The 17,717-nt window shown below is 65.1% G+C and overlaps 1 protein-coding gene across 1 annotated transcript in view; it reads left to right on the top strand.

The window, feature by feature from the left end:
- Positions 1 to 6,521: 6,521 nt before the first annotated feature.
- NPR2 (natriuretic peptide receptor 2) overlaps positions 6,522 to 17,717 on the top strand; it is a 12,153-nt gene continuing 957 nt past the window's right edge. Inside the window, exons 1-21 of the mRNA XM_068422115.1 lie at positions 6,522 to 7,266; positions 12,402 to 12,601; positions 12,692 to 12,805; positions 13,108 to 13,243; positions 13,335 to 13,429; positions 13,519 to 13,651; positions 13,766 to 13,850; positions 13,963 to 14,083; positions 14,694 to 14,768; positions 14,934 to 15,011; positions 15,151 to 15,255; positions 15,517 to 15,588; positions 15,665 to 15,824; positions 15,906 to 16,061; positions 16,143 to 16,311; positions 16,424 to 16,570; positions 16,753 to 16,876; positions 17,006 to 17,074; positions 17,164 to 17,338; positions 17,429 to 17,527; positions 17,624 to 17,715. Coding sequence (XP_068278216.1) covers positions 6,522 to 7,266; positions 12,402 to 12,601; positions 12,692 to 12,805; positions 13,108 to 13,243; positions 13,335 to 13,429; positions 13,519 to 13,651; positions 13,766 to 13,850; positions 13,963 to 14,083; positions 14,694 to 14,768; positions 14,934 to 15,011; positions 15,151 to 15,255; positions 15,517 to 15,588; positions 15,665 to 15,824; positions 15,906 to 16,061; positions 16,143 to 16,311; positions 16,424 to 16,570; positions 16,753 to 16,876; positions 17,006 to 17,074; positions 17,164 to 17,338; positions 17,429 to 17,527; positions 17,624 to 17,715 — 3,150 coding nt within the window. The remainder of the gene's footprint in view (positions 7,267 to 12,401; positions 12,602 to 12,691; positions 12,806 to 13,107; positions 13,244 to 13,334; positions 13,430 to 13,518; positions 13,652 to 13,765; positions 13,851 to 13,962; positions 14,084 to 14,693; positions 14,769 to 14,933; positions 15,012 to 15,150; positions 15,256 to 15,516; positions 15,589 to 15,664; positions 15,825 to 15,905; positions 16,062 to 16,142; positions 16,312 to 16,423; positions 16,571 to 16,752; positions 16,877 to 17,005; positions 17,075 to 17,163; positions 17,339 to 17,428; positions 17,528 to 17,623; positions 17,716 to 17,717) is intronic.

The following is a 17,717-nucleotide window of genomic DNA, read 5'->3' as shown; positions in this document are numbered from 1 at the left end:
GCAGCCAGCTCACTCCATCCTTCCTTCCAGAGCTGGTAAGGCAGGTGGGATAGCTCCTGGAGGATGGAACTACAGGTGGGATCAGAGCTGACCCCACCAGGACTAAAGCAATGAAGCCGTTGCTCCAGAAAAGGGACAAAGCAGAGGGGACATGATGAATACCTTGATGTCACCTTACTCTGCAGGCTGGCTGCTCGCTGGATGGTTCTTGGTGCCGCTGGAGGAGTGTGGACTGGGAGGTGTGATGGCACGCCGTGGTGTCCCATGTGTGCCTGGTCTCAGCACTCACATCCCAACGCTCGTCACAGGGCAGAGCCGTTTCCACCACATGAGGTGCGCACAGTGTTCTGCAGGGGCTCTACAAGCCCAGGTCGGATGTTGTCTGTGGATCTCCAGCCAGGGGGTGGGGACTGTAATGGGATGGTGCCCATGGGTCCCAAGCTGTAGGATGGGGTCTGCTGTGAGATGGTGTCTGTGGGTCCACAGCCATGGGATGGGGACTGTAATGGGATGGTGTCTGTGGGTCCCCAGCCATGGGACAGGGTCTGTCATGGGATGGTGCCCATGGGTCCCAAGCTGTAGGATGGGGTCTGCTGTGAGATGGTGTCTGTGGGTCCACAGCCATGGGATGGGGACTGTAATGGGATGGTGCCTGTGGGTCCGCAGCCATGGGATGGGGTCTCCCTTGGGATGGGGTCTGTGTGTCCCCAGATGTGCGATGGGCTCTGCCCACCCCAGGCTGGGTGCCTCCTCCCCGCAGCTGGCAGTCTGGGCAGCCCCACACAGTGGCTCCCTCAGGCTCCCTCAGGCTCCCTTGCCCTCTCTTGCATGGTCTCATCCTCCCTTGCTCACCACCGTGCTCCATCCCTCTCCATCATCCTTTGGCACTCTCCTGGGCCGTTTATCCCAGGTGTGGCTGCTCTGCGCCAGGGCAGGTTTTGGCACCGGTGGGTTAGCCATGCACCCCCTCTGCCCTCAGCCCTGGCAGGGTGCTGGCACCCACCCTGGCACCCCAGCACCCCAGGTACCCCAGCACTCTAGGTGTGCTGCAGCCCACGGCTCTCCCCTTGAGCAAACACACCGGGAGCGTGCAGGGTGTTTGGGAAAACAGGCCTTGGCACTCGCTGGCCATCCCAGGAAAATAAAAACATCCGGGTGGGCAGGCGCGCAGCGAGTGCGAGCGGCCGGCACTCCATAAATCCCCCGGAGCAGGTGCTTTGTAGTCGGCACAAGGAAATGAGCACATTATTCAGCTCAGCTTAAACCCCAAAACGTTTCCTGTCCTCTGAGTCAGAAATAACCCTGGGAGATCATTCCTGGGCCACGCAGGAGCCACACTGGCCAAAGAAGTGCCACATGCCTGTTGGGCCCGGGGACCTGCCGGGGAGATCTGGGGTCTGGGCACCCCGTGATGGAGAAGCCATCCAGGGCAGCTCCCCAATGGAGAGGACTTTGCCACAGCAGTGCCCTGCCACCAGCACTGTCCCCAGTGTATAACTGCCCTAGGACATGCTGAGGAGACCTTGGGGACTCCCAGACCTGTCCTGGGCACTATGCGTCAGTGGGTTGTAGGGACAGGGAGAGCCCCAGGAGACACTGGGGCTTTCTGGGTCCTGGATGGATCCTGCAGATCTTCTCCAGCCTCTCCCTGGTATCAGAAAGACAGATCCCCCCTGCACCCTGCATCGCGCTGGTGCACCATGGGCTGTTGGCTGGCACAGAATCACAGAATCAACCAGGTTGGAAGAGCCCTCTGGGATCATCGAGTCCAACCATTGCCCTGACACCACCATGTCAACTAGACCATGGCACTAAGTGCCATGTCCAGTCTTTTCTTAAACACCTCCAGAGATGGTGACTCCACCACCTCCCTGGGCAGCCCATTCCAATGTCTAATGACCCCTTCTGAGAAGAAATGCTTCCTAATGTCCAACCTGAACCTCCCCTGGCGAAGCTTGAGGCTATGTCCTCTTGTCCTATCACTAGTTGCCCGGGAGAAGAGACTGACTCCCACTCCACTACATGGGAGCACTCTGGGGTGCTGCCCTGCTTTAGGGACACCCTACAGGAAAAGGCACGGATGGCTGGTGGCTTCATGGTGGAAGAGACCACCTGGGCATGGGGCTAGGACCCCTCATACCTGGGCTGGGGGTCCTGGAGCAGATGGAAGGGAAAGAAACGCAGCTGGTGCCCCCAGCTCAGCACGGGCAGTGTCCGCCTGAGGGGTGACATGGGCGACATGTCCTGTCCTGGTGCCCTGCAAGGACATTTGCAGGGCCCTACCATGAGTCTGGGGCACAGAGGGGAGCGGGTGCTGAGGACTGAACCCATGGACACTCTGGGACAGCCCCTGCCCTGAGCTGGGGAGGACAAAACAGCTGCTGAGTTACCCACATTTTTTGCTTTAAAACGTTTGCCTCTGCTCCATTTTTTCTGCTGTTGGCCCAGAAAGCCCAAGCCCTGACAAGGAGCCCTTCAGGTTTCCCAGACAGCAGGAGCGCAGGAAGTCCACATGTGCACAGGTCACCCCATGTGCCTGCGCCCTTCCCCGTGTGTCTCGTGCTCACCTAGCTAAAGCCTTCCCAACCTGGAGATGTTCCTCTCCCTCTTGGGATGGGGTGGCTTTTGGAGGTACTGGGCCCCTGCAGCACCAGGGGTGCCCCAGTGTTGTATGTGCCCCAGTACAGCGGTGCCCACATGGCTCCTCCACCCAGCCCCGGTGGAGCCGACCGTGCTGCAGGCACCCACTTGTGGTGCCTGCCGTGCTCTTTACAGCCACCTCCCGAGGCTGACAGGTTCCTGGCCCCGCTCTCGGTGCAGAGGTGAAGGCACTTGGCAGGGCCCTGCAGCCTGCTAGCTGGCATTGCTGCGCTCCAGGAGGTGGAAAAACATTTTTTAGCAATTAAACAATCATCAGCTTTAGGGACCTGGGGCTTGGTTTCGCCTGATAAGAGCCTGGAAGGCAAGCTGGGAACCTCATGGGCATGAGCTGCCCGGGGCAGGTGGGCACAGCTGTGCCCTTGGTGCCCACCATGCTCTGGTACAGTGCAAGGACTGCCATGGACTACCATGGGCCACCATGGACTGCCATGGACCACCACAGACCACCATGGACCACCACAGTTCACCATAGACCATCATAGACCTCTGTGGACTGACATGGACCAGCACAGACCACCATGGACTGCCATGAACTGTCATGGACCACCATGGATGACCATAGACTACCATGGACCACTACAAACCACCATGGACTTCCATGGACCACCACAGACCACCAGGACCGGACCAAGGTGCTGGGCACAGCCCCATGGAAAGAAAGCTTGTCAGCTCGGAGAGCTGGGATGCCAAGTGCAGAAAGACTAAAACTCTGTGTGAGACCAGGGGACAGGGAAGGCGAGATGGACTTACAGAAACCCTGAAGCATGGTGAGCCCCAGCCCCACGTGCCCCAAGGAGCAGGCTGGGGGAAAGGAAGCATACCAAGCCACACAAGACCCCATCCCCACGTCGGCTCCTCTCCCCCATGTGCACTTGTGGGGGATGCCCTGGTCCCACAAGGGACGCAGAGCCAGGACAGCTGCACCGTGTGCCCTACAGCTGCCTGTGTGTCTGAGCAGCAGCGGACACAGCTGGTGGGTTGCAGCCAGTGTCCCTGGTTGTAGGGGCGCACAGCTTTTAGGTCATAGCAGGTGTCCCTGGCTGTAGGGCAGCAGGCACAGCCGGTAGGTTGTAGCCGGTGTCCCCCGTTGTAGGGCAGCGGGCACAGCCGGTAGGTCGCGGCCGGTGTCCCCCGTTGTAGGGTAGCAGGCACAGCCGGTAGGTCGCGGCCGGTGTCCCCGGTTGCACGGTGCGCGGTGCGCAGGCGGCAGTGGCCGGGCCCCCTCTGCTGGCATGCGCACGCAAACACGGGGTGCCCCGGCACCCACGGCTCCCCCCCCGCCCCGGCACCCCATGCACCCCGTCCCACCCGCAGCGACTCCCCCCAGGGTGCTCCCACGCTCCTTCCACCCCCCTCCCCTTTTTCCCCCACGTCTCTTTGTTGTCGTTGTCTCAATTCGCCGGGGCGGTCGCCTGCGCTGGCCGTATCCTGCCCACGGCAGGTCCTGCGGGAACATCCCCACCTCCAGACAAGCGCCTCGCTGCCAGCTCCCTGCCTGCTGCAGGCAGGGAGAGGGCACAGGTCGGAGGTGGCTTTTCCCACCCGGGGTGCTGCCAGCCCCTTTGCCCCACAGTGCACCCTGGCTCGTGCCACCGAGTGAGCCCAGCCCAAGGCCACCGTGGCTCAGGACACAAGCCCCAGGGCTGGACTGCCCGGTGTGGGGGCACAGGACCGGGTACCATCGGTGCCCCGTGAACCCCCAGCAGCAGGGGTGATTTTGGGGAGGCTGTGGTGGAGCCATCACCATGGCCAGCCTCACGCCCCATGGGGAAGCTCTTGCAGACCTTCCCAGCTTCTCCTTTCTCGCCTGCATTCGCTGCTGGTTGGATTTCACCATCCTGCGGCAACGCCGTCCTTCAGCTCAGGCCCTGCTGTCGGCTCCGTGCCGTGACCGGACCCGGGTATTTATAGCCGGCAACCCAATCCCCCCAGCTCAGGTTGTGCCAGCCTGGGTGAGCTGAGCTCCGTGACCCCACGACAATGGGAAGGACGTGTCACTCGTGGTGGAGACAGCTGCAGTGGCACGGGCAGGGACAGCGAGAGGGGACCCGTGCCACAGCACCCGGGTGTGCCGTGCCTGCAGCTCCACACAAGCATCTCTGGTGGCCTGCCCCAAATGCCAGGAGGGGACAGGGATCCCCTGCCCGCCGCTCAGCCCACCATCCCTCAAGCATCCGATCCCCGCAGGACCTCACAGGGCTGGCAGTACCAGCAAGGCTCGCAGGGTCTCTGTGCCACTGCTGGGCTCCCCCTGCGCTCCCCCCTGTGCCCCACACATGCATGCCACCCCCCATAGCGTTGAGCCGTGGGGCAGGGGCTGGCAACACACACCCACACCCCCCCACACTCCCCTGCCCGGCCTGACGGGAGCAGGCAGCAGGCTGGGAATGCAAGGAATGCATGGCAGGCACGCTGCCCCCGCAGAGCCCCCCTGCCCCACCGGGGCCCCCTCTGCAGGCACAGGGCGCCTCTGTGTCCCCCCAGGCTGGAGCAGCCCCCTCCCCCGCGGCAGCCGGGGCTGGCATCCCCTCGGGTCCTTCCCCAAATCCCTGGGGAGGGCCGGCAGCCCCGCTCTGACAGGGGTACCCCAGGGGGGGTTGCGCAGGGCTCCCTGCCCCATAGCCAGCCCTTGCCCCCAGAGTGCTCCCCTGTGCTCCACAGGCTGGGTCCCGGCCCTTCTGCGCCCCTCGCAGCCCCCCACCTCCCTACCCCACCACCTCACAGGCCTGTGCCCCACAGCACTGGCGTTGGATCCTTAAAACCTGCAGTGGTGACAGGCCTGCAGCCTCCAGCTCCCCCTCCCCTCGGCATCCCCTGCCCTCAGCACCCCCCTGCTTGCCCGCCCAGGCCAGGCCGTGTGGCAAGCAGGGACAGGCAGCAGGGACACCAGAGCTCTGTGGCATGGCTCCCCACTTGCACCCTCCACTGCTGGGGTGAACTATTCATAGGGCATCCTACTTCTCAGGGCCCAACTTGCCAGACGCCTCCCTGAACCCCAAATCCCCAGGGAGCTCCCCAACCTCCCCTCTGCCCCCAGTGGGGGTACCCACACCCGGGACACTGGATGTCTCCTCCCCTATCAGCTGGCTCCACCCCACTGCCGTGTACCTCCTCACACCCCCTCACAATGGGCACACCCCTCCCCAGGGCACCCCTTTGCCAAGGCCCCATCACACACACCCCCCTGCACCCCATTGCCCAGACCTTTCCCCAGCCTCTGGTGGAGACCCTCAGGATGGGGCGCCCCCTCCTCAATCCTCAGCCAGCGGCGCACCCCAGAACCTGGATGCACCCTCCCAACCCCTCCTCACTGGACTCCCCCCAGAACCGAGGTACCCCCTCCTCACTCCACTCCCACTGGGACCCCCCAGAACCCAGATGTCCCCTCCCCAACCCTTCCCTCTGCGAACCCCCAGAATGCAGACGCCCCCTCCCCAGCCCCTCTCACTGGGACCCCCCAGATCCCAGGCACCCCTGCTCAATCCCTGCCAACTGGGGGCTGCCAGACCTGGAGAGCCCCCTCCCTAACACCCTCCCCCGCCACTGGCGACCCTAGAGCCCCTCCCCAACCCCTCCACCAGGGACACCCAGACGGCGAGCACCCCCCGCACCGGTCCCCCTCCAGACCCAATCTCCCCTCATCCCACTAGCCCCCTCCCCGGCCCCCCTCTCCGGGGACGGCCCGCCGCGGTGCCGCCCATCCCCGTGCCGTCCGGCCGGGCGGTGAGGGCGGCAGAGGGCGCTGGCCGGCCCGGGGCGGTGCCGCCCGGGGGAGGGCGCAGGCGGCGGGGCCGGGGCGGGGGGGCGGCGGGGCTCAGGAGCGGCGGGCGGCGGCCGGGGCGGAGGAGCCAGCGCGGCCCATGGCTCCGCGGCTGCCGCTGCTGCTGCCGCCGCTGCCGCTGCTGCTGCTGGTACCGGCGGCGGCGGCGGTGGCGGCGGGCGGGGGGCGGCGGGTGACGACCCCCGACGGGACGGTCGCCAACTTGACGGTGGCGGTGGTGCTGCCGGAGCGCAACGTGAGCTACGCGTGGGCTTGGCCGCGCGTGGGGCCGGCGCTGAGCCTGGCGCTGGAAGCGCTGGAGCGGGGCGAGCCGCCGCTCCTGCCGCGGCCCTTCTCGGTGCGCGTCGAGTTCATGAGCTCGGAGCTGGAGGGCGCCTGCTCCGAGTACGTGGCACCGCTCAACGCCGTGGACCTGAAGCTCTACCACGACCCCGACGTCCTCTTTGGGCCGGGCTGCGTCTACCCGGCCGCTTCCGTGGGGCGCTTCGCTTCGCACTGGCGGCTGCCGCTCATCACCGGCGGGGCGGTGGCGGCCGGGTTTAGCCGAAAACGGGAACACTACAGCACGACGGTGCGTACCGGGCCCTCGGCCCCTAAACTGGGTGCCTTCGTCTCCCACCTCCACGCCCACTTCAACTGGAGCACCCGCGCCGTCCTGCTCTACGTGGACCGCAAGACCGACGACCGACCCTACTACTTCACCGTCGAGGGTGTCTACCAGGAGCTGCAGGACGGCAGCAACCTCACCGTGCGCCACCACATCTACTCCCCCGACGAGGGCGGCCCCGACACCGCCGTCCACTTCATCAAGTCCAACGGGCGCGGTGCGTGGGGTGGCGCGGTGTGGGGAAACGGGGGAGGGGACCCCACGCGGGACAGGGCTGAGTGCCCGGGGAATTGGGGGGGGGGCGAAGCGGAGGGGGGGAACCGCGGGGGAACCGCGCAGGGCTTGGGGAGAGGAGGAGGCAAAATCCTTCGTGGGGCTCAGCGAGGGGTTGAGGATGTGGTGGCATCCATGTGGGGTGAAGCGAGGGGACGGGGGTCCGATGGGGCACTCATGGGGTACAGCAAGGGAATGGGGGTGCGGTGGGACCCGTTTGGGGTGCAGCAAGGGGACGGGGGTGCTGTGAAGCGCACAAAGGGTACAGCGAGGGGCCGAGGATGCAGTGGGGCACATGTAGGGTACAGCAAGGGGACAGAGGTGCTGTGAAGCGCACGTAGGGTACAGCGAGGGGTTGAGGGTACAGTGGGGACCCGTCTAGGGCACAGTGAGGGGCCCAGGGTGCAGTGGGGCACACATAGGGTACAGCAAAGGGCTGGGGGTGCAGTGGGATCCACCTGGGGCGCAGCAAGGGGACGAGGACGCAATGGGACCCGTGTAGGATACAGCAAGGGGCCAGGAGAACACTGGGACCCGTGTGGGGCACAGCAAGGGGCCGAGGAGACAGTGGAACCCTTGTAGGGCACAGCAAGGGGCCAAAGACACAGTGGCACCTTTGTGGAGCGCAGTGAGGGTCTGAGGACACCGTGGGACTTGTGTAGGGTGCAGTGAGGAGGGCCAAGGACACAGTGGGACACATGTGGGGCACAGCAAGGGCCCAAGGCCACAGTGGGAACCCTGTAGGGCACAGCAGGGGGTGCAGTAGGACCCGTGTGGGGCATGACGAGGGGCAAGGGGTGCAGTGGGACCCATGTGGGGCACGGGGAGGGGTGGACAAAGCAGATTGTACGTAGGGTGCAGCGAGGGGCGGGCACATTTGGTCATGGTGGGGCTGGAGGAGCAGTGGGACCTGCATGGGGAGGTGGGTGCACAGTTGAAAAGATAGGACCCGGGACCCCTGAGCCACCCCAGTGCTAGTGAGGGGGTCCAGGGCAGGGTGGGGGGCCACAGGGTCCCCCTCCCTGTACCCCTGTGACAGGGAAGAGCTGGGGCAGACCCTCACCTTGGTGGGACGCGTGGTGTGAGGGGCGCGTGGTATGAGGGGCGCTGGCGCCACCCTACCCTCTTGCGTTAGCAGGATTAGGGTGTCCCCAGGGGCAAGCGGGACCCAGCCACCTCCTCGGAGGCTGGGGGCAAAGGTGGGTGGATGTGGCCATCTGAAGGGCAGCAGTGGCTGTGGTTACGTGCCCAGAGCAGGCTGGTGCTGACATGCTTGGGCAGAGCCCCCCCCAGCCTGGGCACAAGGGGTGCCCCGGGCTGTGCCCGTCCCCACTGCGCCCTGGGGACGGGGCTGGGGATGGCCCCACCCCTGCTGATGGAGGGATAAATCAATTTTGTGCCTTGTGAGCGCCCCAGGAGAGCGGCTATATTGGGAGCGGGAGGAAATGGAGGGGCTGACGGAGGCAGCTGGAGAGCAAGGGCAGGCTGATGCTCTTTCATTATTGATGAGCGGGGTGTATCGATCCCGGAGCCAGCCGCTCCGTGATGCTTCTTAATGGATCCTGAGATGCTGTGTCATTAAGAAGGACATTGAGCTGGGATGAGTGGAGCCAGATGGGCCAGCGGGAGATGTGACCGAGGCTGCGTGGGACCAGGCTGGGGGCGTGTGGCTAGGGCGCTTTGGGGCGCTGGACTGGGTTCCCCTGGGACTGAGGCCGGTGGGGCTGGGTCCGTGGGGCTGGGTACCCTATGGTGGGCTGCGGGAGCTGAGCAGCTTGTGGCTGCCCCTCTTGTTTGCTTGGCCAAGGCGCTGGGGTGGAAGCTCCCTGCGTGCGCCGTCACCAGCCATGGGGTGTGGAGCTTCGCATGGGATGGGGGAAAAGGACCGTGCAGGGAAAAAGGCTAAAACCAGCGATTCCTGTCAACGTTTCCGGCTTGGTGCTGTAAATCACCCCGATGAGAATCGATCCCTTGTGGTGTAGGCAGGAGGTCATGGCTGCTGGCGTCTGGGGGAGGAGGCCAGGCGTGGGCAGAGACCTGGGGGCCCTCTGAGTCGGGATGCAGAGGGATCTGGCCACAGCCCAGAGATGAGGGCAGGGTCTGGGGCTGAATGCTTGGCCCCACAGGGATGGGTGCTCAGGGCTGTGATGCTGATGTTAGGTGCTTTCCTAACCTAAGGGTGTGGGGCAGGGAAGAGGGACCCTGCAAGGTTGTCCCAGGAGTGCCCACCCCTGCGTGGCACGGCGTGGGGAGGGAATCAGGAGCTTCGGCCGCAGCCACGTCCATGTCCATGCCCTGTGATGACCCCACATGTCATCCCTTTTGGCGTCACTTTGCTTCTCCCAGGCGGTGGGCAGGAGTTTGGTAAACCTTTCCAGGGGAAAGCTGCTTCCCTGCCCCACCGTGTGCCCCCGAAGCTGCCGATGCCCGACGGTCGCTGCTGTAAAGAGCGGGTGCGGGGGTGTGTGTGCATCGCCCTGACCCGTGCGTGGCCGCCTCGCACTTCCCATTGCCCCTCTCACTGGTGCCTGGGCGACGTGCAGGGCCCCACGACTCTCCTGCCATTTGCAAAAAACGCTGATGTAATTAGAGCCGTGTTTGAGGGAATTACCAGAGCATCTGCCTGCAAAGCCCAGGTGCCCTGCCTGGGGAGATGGCTGGGTGCTGCTGCTGGGAGGGGGGTGCATTTGGTCCTCACCCCTGCAGTCCCCCCTGGGTATGGGACTGCCGCTTGGCTGGGGCGAGGGTCTCTGTGCTGCAGTGCCCTGTGCTGGTGGGGCTGCTCAAAGCCAGGATTGGCAGAGATTTGCTGCACGAAGCTGGGATTCGCCCTCACTTTAGGGTTATCTTCTGTCATGCAGGGCTCAGGCAGCATCCTGCACGCTCAGGGTCCTGCCTGTCCCCCGGGACCGTGCACTCTGCCTCCTGCACTGTGGGCACCCCCTAAATAAATGCCTGGGGGCTGCACGCACCCCTGACGTGCACAACGCTGTTGCCCTTGTCCTCGGTGATGCTGAGGCTGCCTTTGGCCATTCTCTGACCCTCCGGCGGGGTGCGGGAGCAGGCAGGGGTGCTGCTGGCCAGGCTGCCAGCTGGAGGCAGCTGTCAGCGTTATAGAGAACCCCGAGCCTTGACCCTTCCCTTCTGTGTGGCTCCTGGAGCCTGTCCCCGGGGAGCCGTCCAGGCGCCATCGATCCCTCGCTCGGTGGCCTTTGACCAGGCAGGCTTTAGCCGCCGCTGCCGCAGGGGCCGGCTGCCCGGGGCGTCCCACCATCTGCCACCAGCTGTTGTGGCTCCCCAGCCCGTGCCGCGCCGCGGGCTGCCTTTGCCTGGCGCCTGCGATGGCACGGGGAGGGTCCCGTGCTGCATCCCCGTGGGGAGACCCTCTGCCTCTGTGTGCTGGAGAGGTGCGGAGCTGCCCGTCCTGGCCGAGAAACGTGGGGACAGCACGTTTCTGGGTATGGGACTAGCAAAGTGGGGAAGCAGAAAGTGTTTATTTGAGGTATTGCAGCACTCGGAGGGAAACCATTTCTGACCCTGAAATGGGGTTTTGCTCGTGCACAGCCCAAGCTGCTGCGATTTCCCTCTCCCCCGTGCCCAGGAGCAGCTCTCCATGTTGCTGCGGGTTTCGTGTGCCCAGGGTGGCTCTGCTGGGTTTCTTCTCCCACCCATGGGCTCCCTTGCTGCCCCTGCAAGCGACCCTCCTGCCACCCCTGCTGGCTGCATGGCTGGGTGCCTGCTGGCAGCAAGTACCCCATCCTGTGGAGCAGGGACCCCATCCTGTGGAGCAGGGGCCTCATCACGAGGAGCAGGGACCCTATTGCGAGCAGCAGGGACCCCATCCTGGGGAGCAGGGGCCCCATTGCGATAAGCAGGGACCCCATCCTGTGGACCAGGGGCCCCATTGTGATGAGCAGGGACGCCATCCTGGGGAGCAGGGACCCCATCCTGAGGAACAGGGACCCCATCCTGGGGAGCAGGGACCCCATGCCAGGGAGCAGGGGCCCCATCACGAGGAGCAGGGACCCCATTGCGGAGAGCAGGGACCCCATTGTGGGGAGCAGGGACCCCCGTCCTGGGGTGCGGGGCTTCCTTGCTGTCCCCAGCCCTCCCTGCGTTCTGGATCCGTCCAGGGCCCCATGCAGAAGGGCTGCGCGCTGGGGCCAGTGCCCGAGCATGACATTCCTGCGCCGCCACCGCCTCCTCTGTTGCTCAATCCCGGGTTCCCAGCCAGGCTGGCTGGAGCAGGGGCCCTGGTTTTCCAGGGGGAGGGAGGAGGCGGTGGCAGGATCCTCAGCAAGGGAGAGGAGGGCCCCTGCTCGGGGGGGTTCGGACACTCTTGGGCGCCCGTCCCTGCGGCCCATGGTGCCCTGTGCCAGCCCCACGCCGCCCCCATGCAGCGGCCGGGTGGGCATCCCGTGGGGGCTGGCCGAGACCCCAGCAGCAGGTCTGGGCACGCGGGGTGGCCGGCCGGGGCCCGGGTACCCCCTTGCCGTGCGGGTCACACCAGCGAGATGCTCTGTTTCCAATTAGCGCCGGCGGCCGCCGAAGGTGCTGGAATCCGGGAACCTGCGCATTCCTGCCGCACGGCCGGCCGGCCGCGAACCCAAACATGGGCTTGTCCGCTCCCCTGGGGCCGCCGGCGCACGGCCCTGACGCCTCCACCGTCCCGCCCCGGTCCCCTGTCTGGGGCTGGCGGGGAGCTGATGCCAGGGGCGGCATCCCCAGGGTGGCTTTTGCTGGAGCAGGGTGTGTGGGGTTTGTGCATGGCATGTCTGCCTCGTGTTTTGGAGCGAGGGTTCCCCTGTTCTCCCTTCCCCCTTCAGCCCAAGGTGGCCGATGGGGCAAAATGGGTCAGGGCCAGCGAGGGCAGTGGGGCTGAGTGGGCCGTGGGGCACGTGGCGTGAGAAGGCAGCGAGCTGCCCCGTCCGCCTGCTCCATCCTCCCTGCAGCCGCCGAGCGTGCCCCCAGGGTTGCTCTGCCCCATGGCCCCGAAGGAAAGCGTCCCACCCCACGGCTGAGCGGGGTGCCCCGGGGCGGGGTGGCATCATCCCCCTGACGCCCCGCGTCTCGCCTCAGTGGTGTACCTCTGCGGGCCGCCGGAGATGCTGCGGCAGATCATGCAGCTGGCGCAACGGGAGAACCTCACCAACGGCGACTACGTCTTTTTCTACCTGGACGTTTTCGGGGAGAGCCTGCGGGGAGACTCTGCCCGCGACCCCTTCAAGCCCTGGCAGCAGAGCCCAGGCCAGGACTCGGGGCTGCGCGAGGCTTTCCAGGTGAGCTGCACCCACCCGCCTGGGAGCAGGGACGGGGACCTCCCCAGCCTGGCCCCGGTGCATGATGCGGGGTGCTGTGCTCGGTTGCAGATGGTGCTGGTGATCACCTACTACGAGCCCCAAAACCCCGAGTACCACCACTTCCAAACCCAGCTCATCCTGCGTGCCAAGCAGAAATTTGGGGTGCAGCTCAACTACTCCCTGGTGAGCGAGTCACCCTGCATGGTGGGGCGGTGGGGACCCTTCCCATGGGGCTGTGGCACCTCACTAGGGCGCTGAAGGTGGGACATGGCCATGGGCAATGCCAGAGGGGCCATCCCTGGTGGCAACAGCCATGGGGTGGGTACATGGCCCCAGTATGGGGTTATGGGGCCATGGGTGCAAGTGTGGCCCCGGTGTAGGACTATGGGGCCATGGGTGGGTGTGTGGCCCCGTTGCGGGGGTCTTGTGGCCGGGGTGCCGCCGTGCATGTGGTCACAGGTGCATTGAGGTCCCCCCCCCGGCAGATGAACCTAGTGGCGGGGTGTTTCTATGATGGGATGCTGCTCTACGCCATGGTGCTGAACGAGACCCTGCGGGAGGGCGGCTCCAAGAAAAACGCCACCCACATCATTGAGAAGATGCGGGACCGCAAGTTCCAGGGTAAGGAAAGGGTGGGGGCAGCCAGGACAAGGGTGCTGCGGGGGCGATGGGACCCGGTCCGCATCCCACCTGGGTCTCTCTTCTCCCGCAGGGGTGACGGGGCTGGTGAGCATGGACAGCAACAACGACCGGGACACTGACTTCAACCTATGGGCCATGGGCGACCTCAAGAGTGGGCAGTACGAGGTGGGGGCCGGCACTGGGATCCTGCCAGCAGCCAGGGCTGGGGGACGGGATGCTGGGGGCTGGGGGGGCCTCAGCTCTCTCTGCCGTAGGTGGTGGGACACTACTCAGGAGTGGAGAAGCAGATCCACTGGCTGGGACGACCCATCCCCTGGGTGAAAGGGGCCCCCCCCTTGGACAACCCGCCCTGCGTCTTCGATGTGGATGACCCCTCCTGTGATAAAAGTGGGTGTACCAGGACCCCACGTCCCTTGGTCTCCAGCACCCATCCCTGTGGGTGCGTGGGAACCTGGTACCCATGGCCAGCCAGGCCACACTGACACCCCCTCCTGCCTGCAGCCCCCCTCTCCATGCTGGCCATCGTGGCTTTGGGCACTGGCCTCACCTTTGTCATGTTTGGCATCTCCAGCTTCCTCATTTTCAGGTCAGTCGGCGCTGGGGGAGTCTCTGCCTGGGCACTGGACACACCTCAGCCTGGCAGAGGGGTGGACAGGGCAGGGGGGGTGTGGAGGGCCTGACCCCGATGTGCCCCCCAGGAAGCTGATGCTGGAGAAGGAGCTTGCCAGCATGCTGTGGAGGATCCGCTGGGACGAGTTACAATTCGGGAGCCCTGAGCGGTACCACAAGGCAGCGGGCAGCCGGCTCACCCTGTCCCTGGTGAGAGCTGCCAGTCTCGGGGCACTACCCTCCTCCTGCCCCTGTCCCTGCGCTGCCCTTCCTCCCTGCACGACACTCCTCCCATGTTGATCCCCAGCACGCCCTCCTTCCCCTGCAGACCCACAGCCCCATTGCATCCATCCCCTACAGACCCACAGCCCCATTGCATCCGTTTGCAGAGCCACAGCCCCGTTGCATCCATCCCCTGCAGAGCCCTCCCTGCCTACCTAGCTCTCTGTCCCCTCTGGAGCCACACTTCATCCATCCCCTGCATGACCTTCCGTCCCCTGCAGAGCCACAGTTGATCCATCCCCTACACAGCCCTGAATTTCCTACAGAGCACCGTACCTCATTAAGCCCCTGCGTGACCTTCCATCCCCTACACAGCCGCACCTTGTCCATCCCCTACACCCCACTGCATCCCCTGCAGCACACCGTACCTCACCCTGTAGGCTTCACCCTCCCTACAGAGCGTACAGAGCTTGTCCTGACCCTCAGAGCTCATCCTGCACCATCCCCTGCACACCCCTGGGTGTCCTTGCCCCGCTCCATTGGTGCCTGTCACCCCTCGCGCTGGGGTCCCCATCCCTAACCCCCTCCTTCCCTGCAGCGTGGCTCCAGCTATGGCTCCCTGATGACCACCCACGGCAAGTACCAGATCTTCGCCAACACCGGCCACTTCAAGGTCAGTGTGGCAGGTGGGGAGCTGAGCCCTCCCTTCAAAACCCCCCGGCCCTATTGGGGTGCTCCCCCTTGGCTGCACCCCCACCCTACGGGGTTCTGGCACTTTTCTTGCCTCCCCAAATCTGCCCAGCGGGCGCTGACCTCTTCCCCCTCCCTGGCACCCCAGGGCAATGTGGTGGCCATCAAGCACATCAACAAGAAGCGCATCGAGCTGACGCGGCAGGTGCTCTTCGAGCTGAAACATGTAGGTTTGGGTTTGGAGCTGGGTGGGCATCATGCCTAGGGGTGCAGTGGCCAGTCATGGCAGCGGAAGGGGCTGGTGGGAGCAGCAGTGCATCCCCTGCCTGACCTCAGCACCATCTGGGCTCTGCTTCCACCTCCAGATGCGGGACATCCAGTTCAACCACCTGACCCGCTTCATCGGCGCATGCATTGACCCCCCCAACATCTGCATCGTCACCGAGTACTGCCCGCGGGGCAGCCTACAGGTAGGGGGGCTTGGGGGCATGGGAGGTGACACTTAGACACTCCAGGTGACCCAGCTGGGTTGGGTGTTGAGGACAGGGCTGTAGATGCTGGTAGCCACCCAAGTCCCACAAAACTCGCAGCAGAGCTGCCCAAGCAGCTGTCAGAGGCCAGTGGAGGGGATGGGTGCCATGGAGCCCCCCGCAGCTGGGTGCTCAGTGAGGCTGGTGCTGGTGCCACCATCCCTTGGGTGCCTGCTGGGGTCCACTCAATGTGCTGCCCAGGACGTCCTGGAGAATGAGAGCATCAACCTGGACTGGATGTTTCGCTACTCACTCATCAACGACATCGTCAAGGTACCCAAGCAAGGGGCACGAGGGGCTGGGGGAGGTGCCTGAGGGATGCCAGCTTCACTATGTCTGTCTGTCCCAGGGAATGGCCTTCCTGCACAACAGCATCATTGGCCACCACGGCAGCCTCAAGTCATCCAACTGCGTGGTGGACAGCCGCTTTGTGCTGAAGATCACCGACTACGGGCTGGCCAGCTTCCGCTCACCCTGCGACAGCGAGGACACGCACGCCCTCTATGCCAGTGAGTGCCCACCACCGGGGACCGGGGCACCAGGGGATCGGGGTGGCCCTGCCTCACCACCCCGTGCCCGTGTCCCACCAGAGAAGCTGTGGACAGCTCCGGAGCTGCTGCAGAAGGGGCGCCTACCCACCCCAGGCATGCAAAAAGCTGATGTCTACAGCTTCGGCATCATCGTGCAGGAGGTTGCCCTGCGCAATGGCCCCTTCTACATCGAGGGCATGGACCTAAGCCCCAAAGGTGAGGGCTGGGGGCAGGTGTGGGGTGGTCCCGTCCCCACCGGGGAGGTCTGGCGCTCACCGTTGGGCACCTCCCCGGCAGAGATCGTGCAGAAGGTGCGTAACAGCCAGAAGCCCTTCTTCCGCCCCTCCATCGACATCGGGGTGCACAGCGAGGAGCTGGCGGTGCTGATGGAGCGCTGCTGGGCGCAGGAGCCGGCCGAGCGCCCCGACTTCAGCCAGATCAAGATCTTCATCCGCAGATTCAACAAGTGGGTGGCTGGCGAGCGGGGAAGGTGGCCCTGGGCGGGAGCGGGGACAGCCACGGGGGTGGTGGTCGGGGGGCACCTCTTCCCATGGTGCCAGCTGCCTGCACCCCGGCAGGGAGGGCAGCACCAGCATCCTGGACAACCTGCTGTCACGCATGGAGCAGTACGCCAACAACCTGGAGAAGCTGGTGGAGGAGCGGACGCAAGCCTACCTGGAGGAGAAGCGCAAGGCGGAGAACCTCCTTTACCAGATCCTGCCCCAGTGAGAGGAGGGAGAGACGGGAGTGTGTGGGGCCGGGGCGTGGCATGGGGTCAGCGTGCACCCGCTGCCGTGCAAGCATGGGGTCCCTTGCTGGTTCTCCATGGTGCTGTAGGGCAAGGGATGCAGGGGGGAACAGGGGGTTTGGGGTGGGAGCCCACCACCATCCCCCCTGTCCTCGCCAGCTCCGTGGCGGAGCAGCTGAAGCGTGGGGAGACCGTGAGAGCTGAGGCTTTCGACAGTGTCACCATCTACTTCAGCGACATCGTGGGCTTCACCGCCCTGTCGGCGGAGAGCACCCCCATGCAGGTGAGAGCAGGGCTTGGGGAGCAGCTCCCCTGTGGGGCTGGCAGGGGGGCTCATACCCTGGCGGTGCCATCCCTGGCGCTGGGAGCAGGCGTGTGCCCCCAGCCCCACAGGCACCCTTGCTCCATCCAGGTCGTGACGCTGCTGAATGATCTCTACACATGCTTTGATGCCATCATCGACAACTTTGACGTCTACAAGGTGAGCGGGGGGTATGAGCAAGCACAGCCCCTCGAAGCAAGGCAGGCAGCGGGGAGGCCGGGATGTACCCACTCCCCGTGACCCCGCAGGTGGAGACCATCGGGGATGCCTACATGGTGGTGTCGGGGCTGCCGGTGCGCAACGGGAAGCTGCATGCCCGTGAGATCGTTCGCATGGCCCTGGCCCTGCTCGAGGCCGTCAAAACCTTCAAGATCCGGCACCGGCCCAACGACCAGCTCCGCCTGCGCATCGGCGTACACACCGGTGAGCCCCGGCGCCGGCCGGCACCGTGGCTGGGGGCTGCTCGTGTGCCCACCTGCCCTGCAGCAGCCCTGGGCATCTCTCTGCCCGCAGGTCCTGTCTGCGCTGGAGTCGTGGGTCTGAAGATGCCGCGGTACTGCCTGTTCGGGGACACGGTGAACACCGCATCCCGCATGGAATCCAACGGCCAGGGTGAGCCACGGGGCTGGCAGCTGGGGTCCAGTGACACGGGTCGTGCCCCGCTCCCGGACCCAGCCATGTCCCTTTTGCCCCCTCTGTGCCACCCAGCCCTGAAGATCCACGTCTCGTCCACCACCAAGGAAGTCCTGGATGAGTTTGGCTGCTTCGAGCTGGAGCTGCGCGGGGACGTGGAGATGAAGGT

The sequence above is a fragment of the Nyctibius grandis genome, chromosome Z (genome assembly GCF_013368605.1).
Source record: "Nyctibius grandis isolate bNycGra1 chromosome Z, bNycGra1.pri, whole genome shotgun sequence".
NCBI classification, from domain to species: Eukaryota; Metazoa; Chordata; class Aves; order Nyctibiiformes; family Nyctibiidae; genus Nyctibius; species Nyctibius grandis.
The sequence above is the reverse complement of the archived record's forward strand: the minus strand, read 5'-3'. Positions and strand labels throughout refer to the sequence as shown.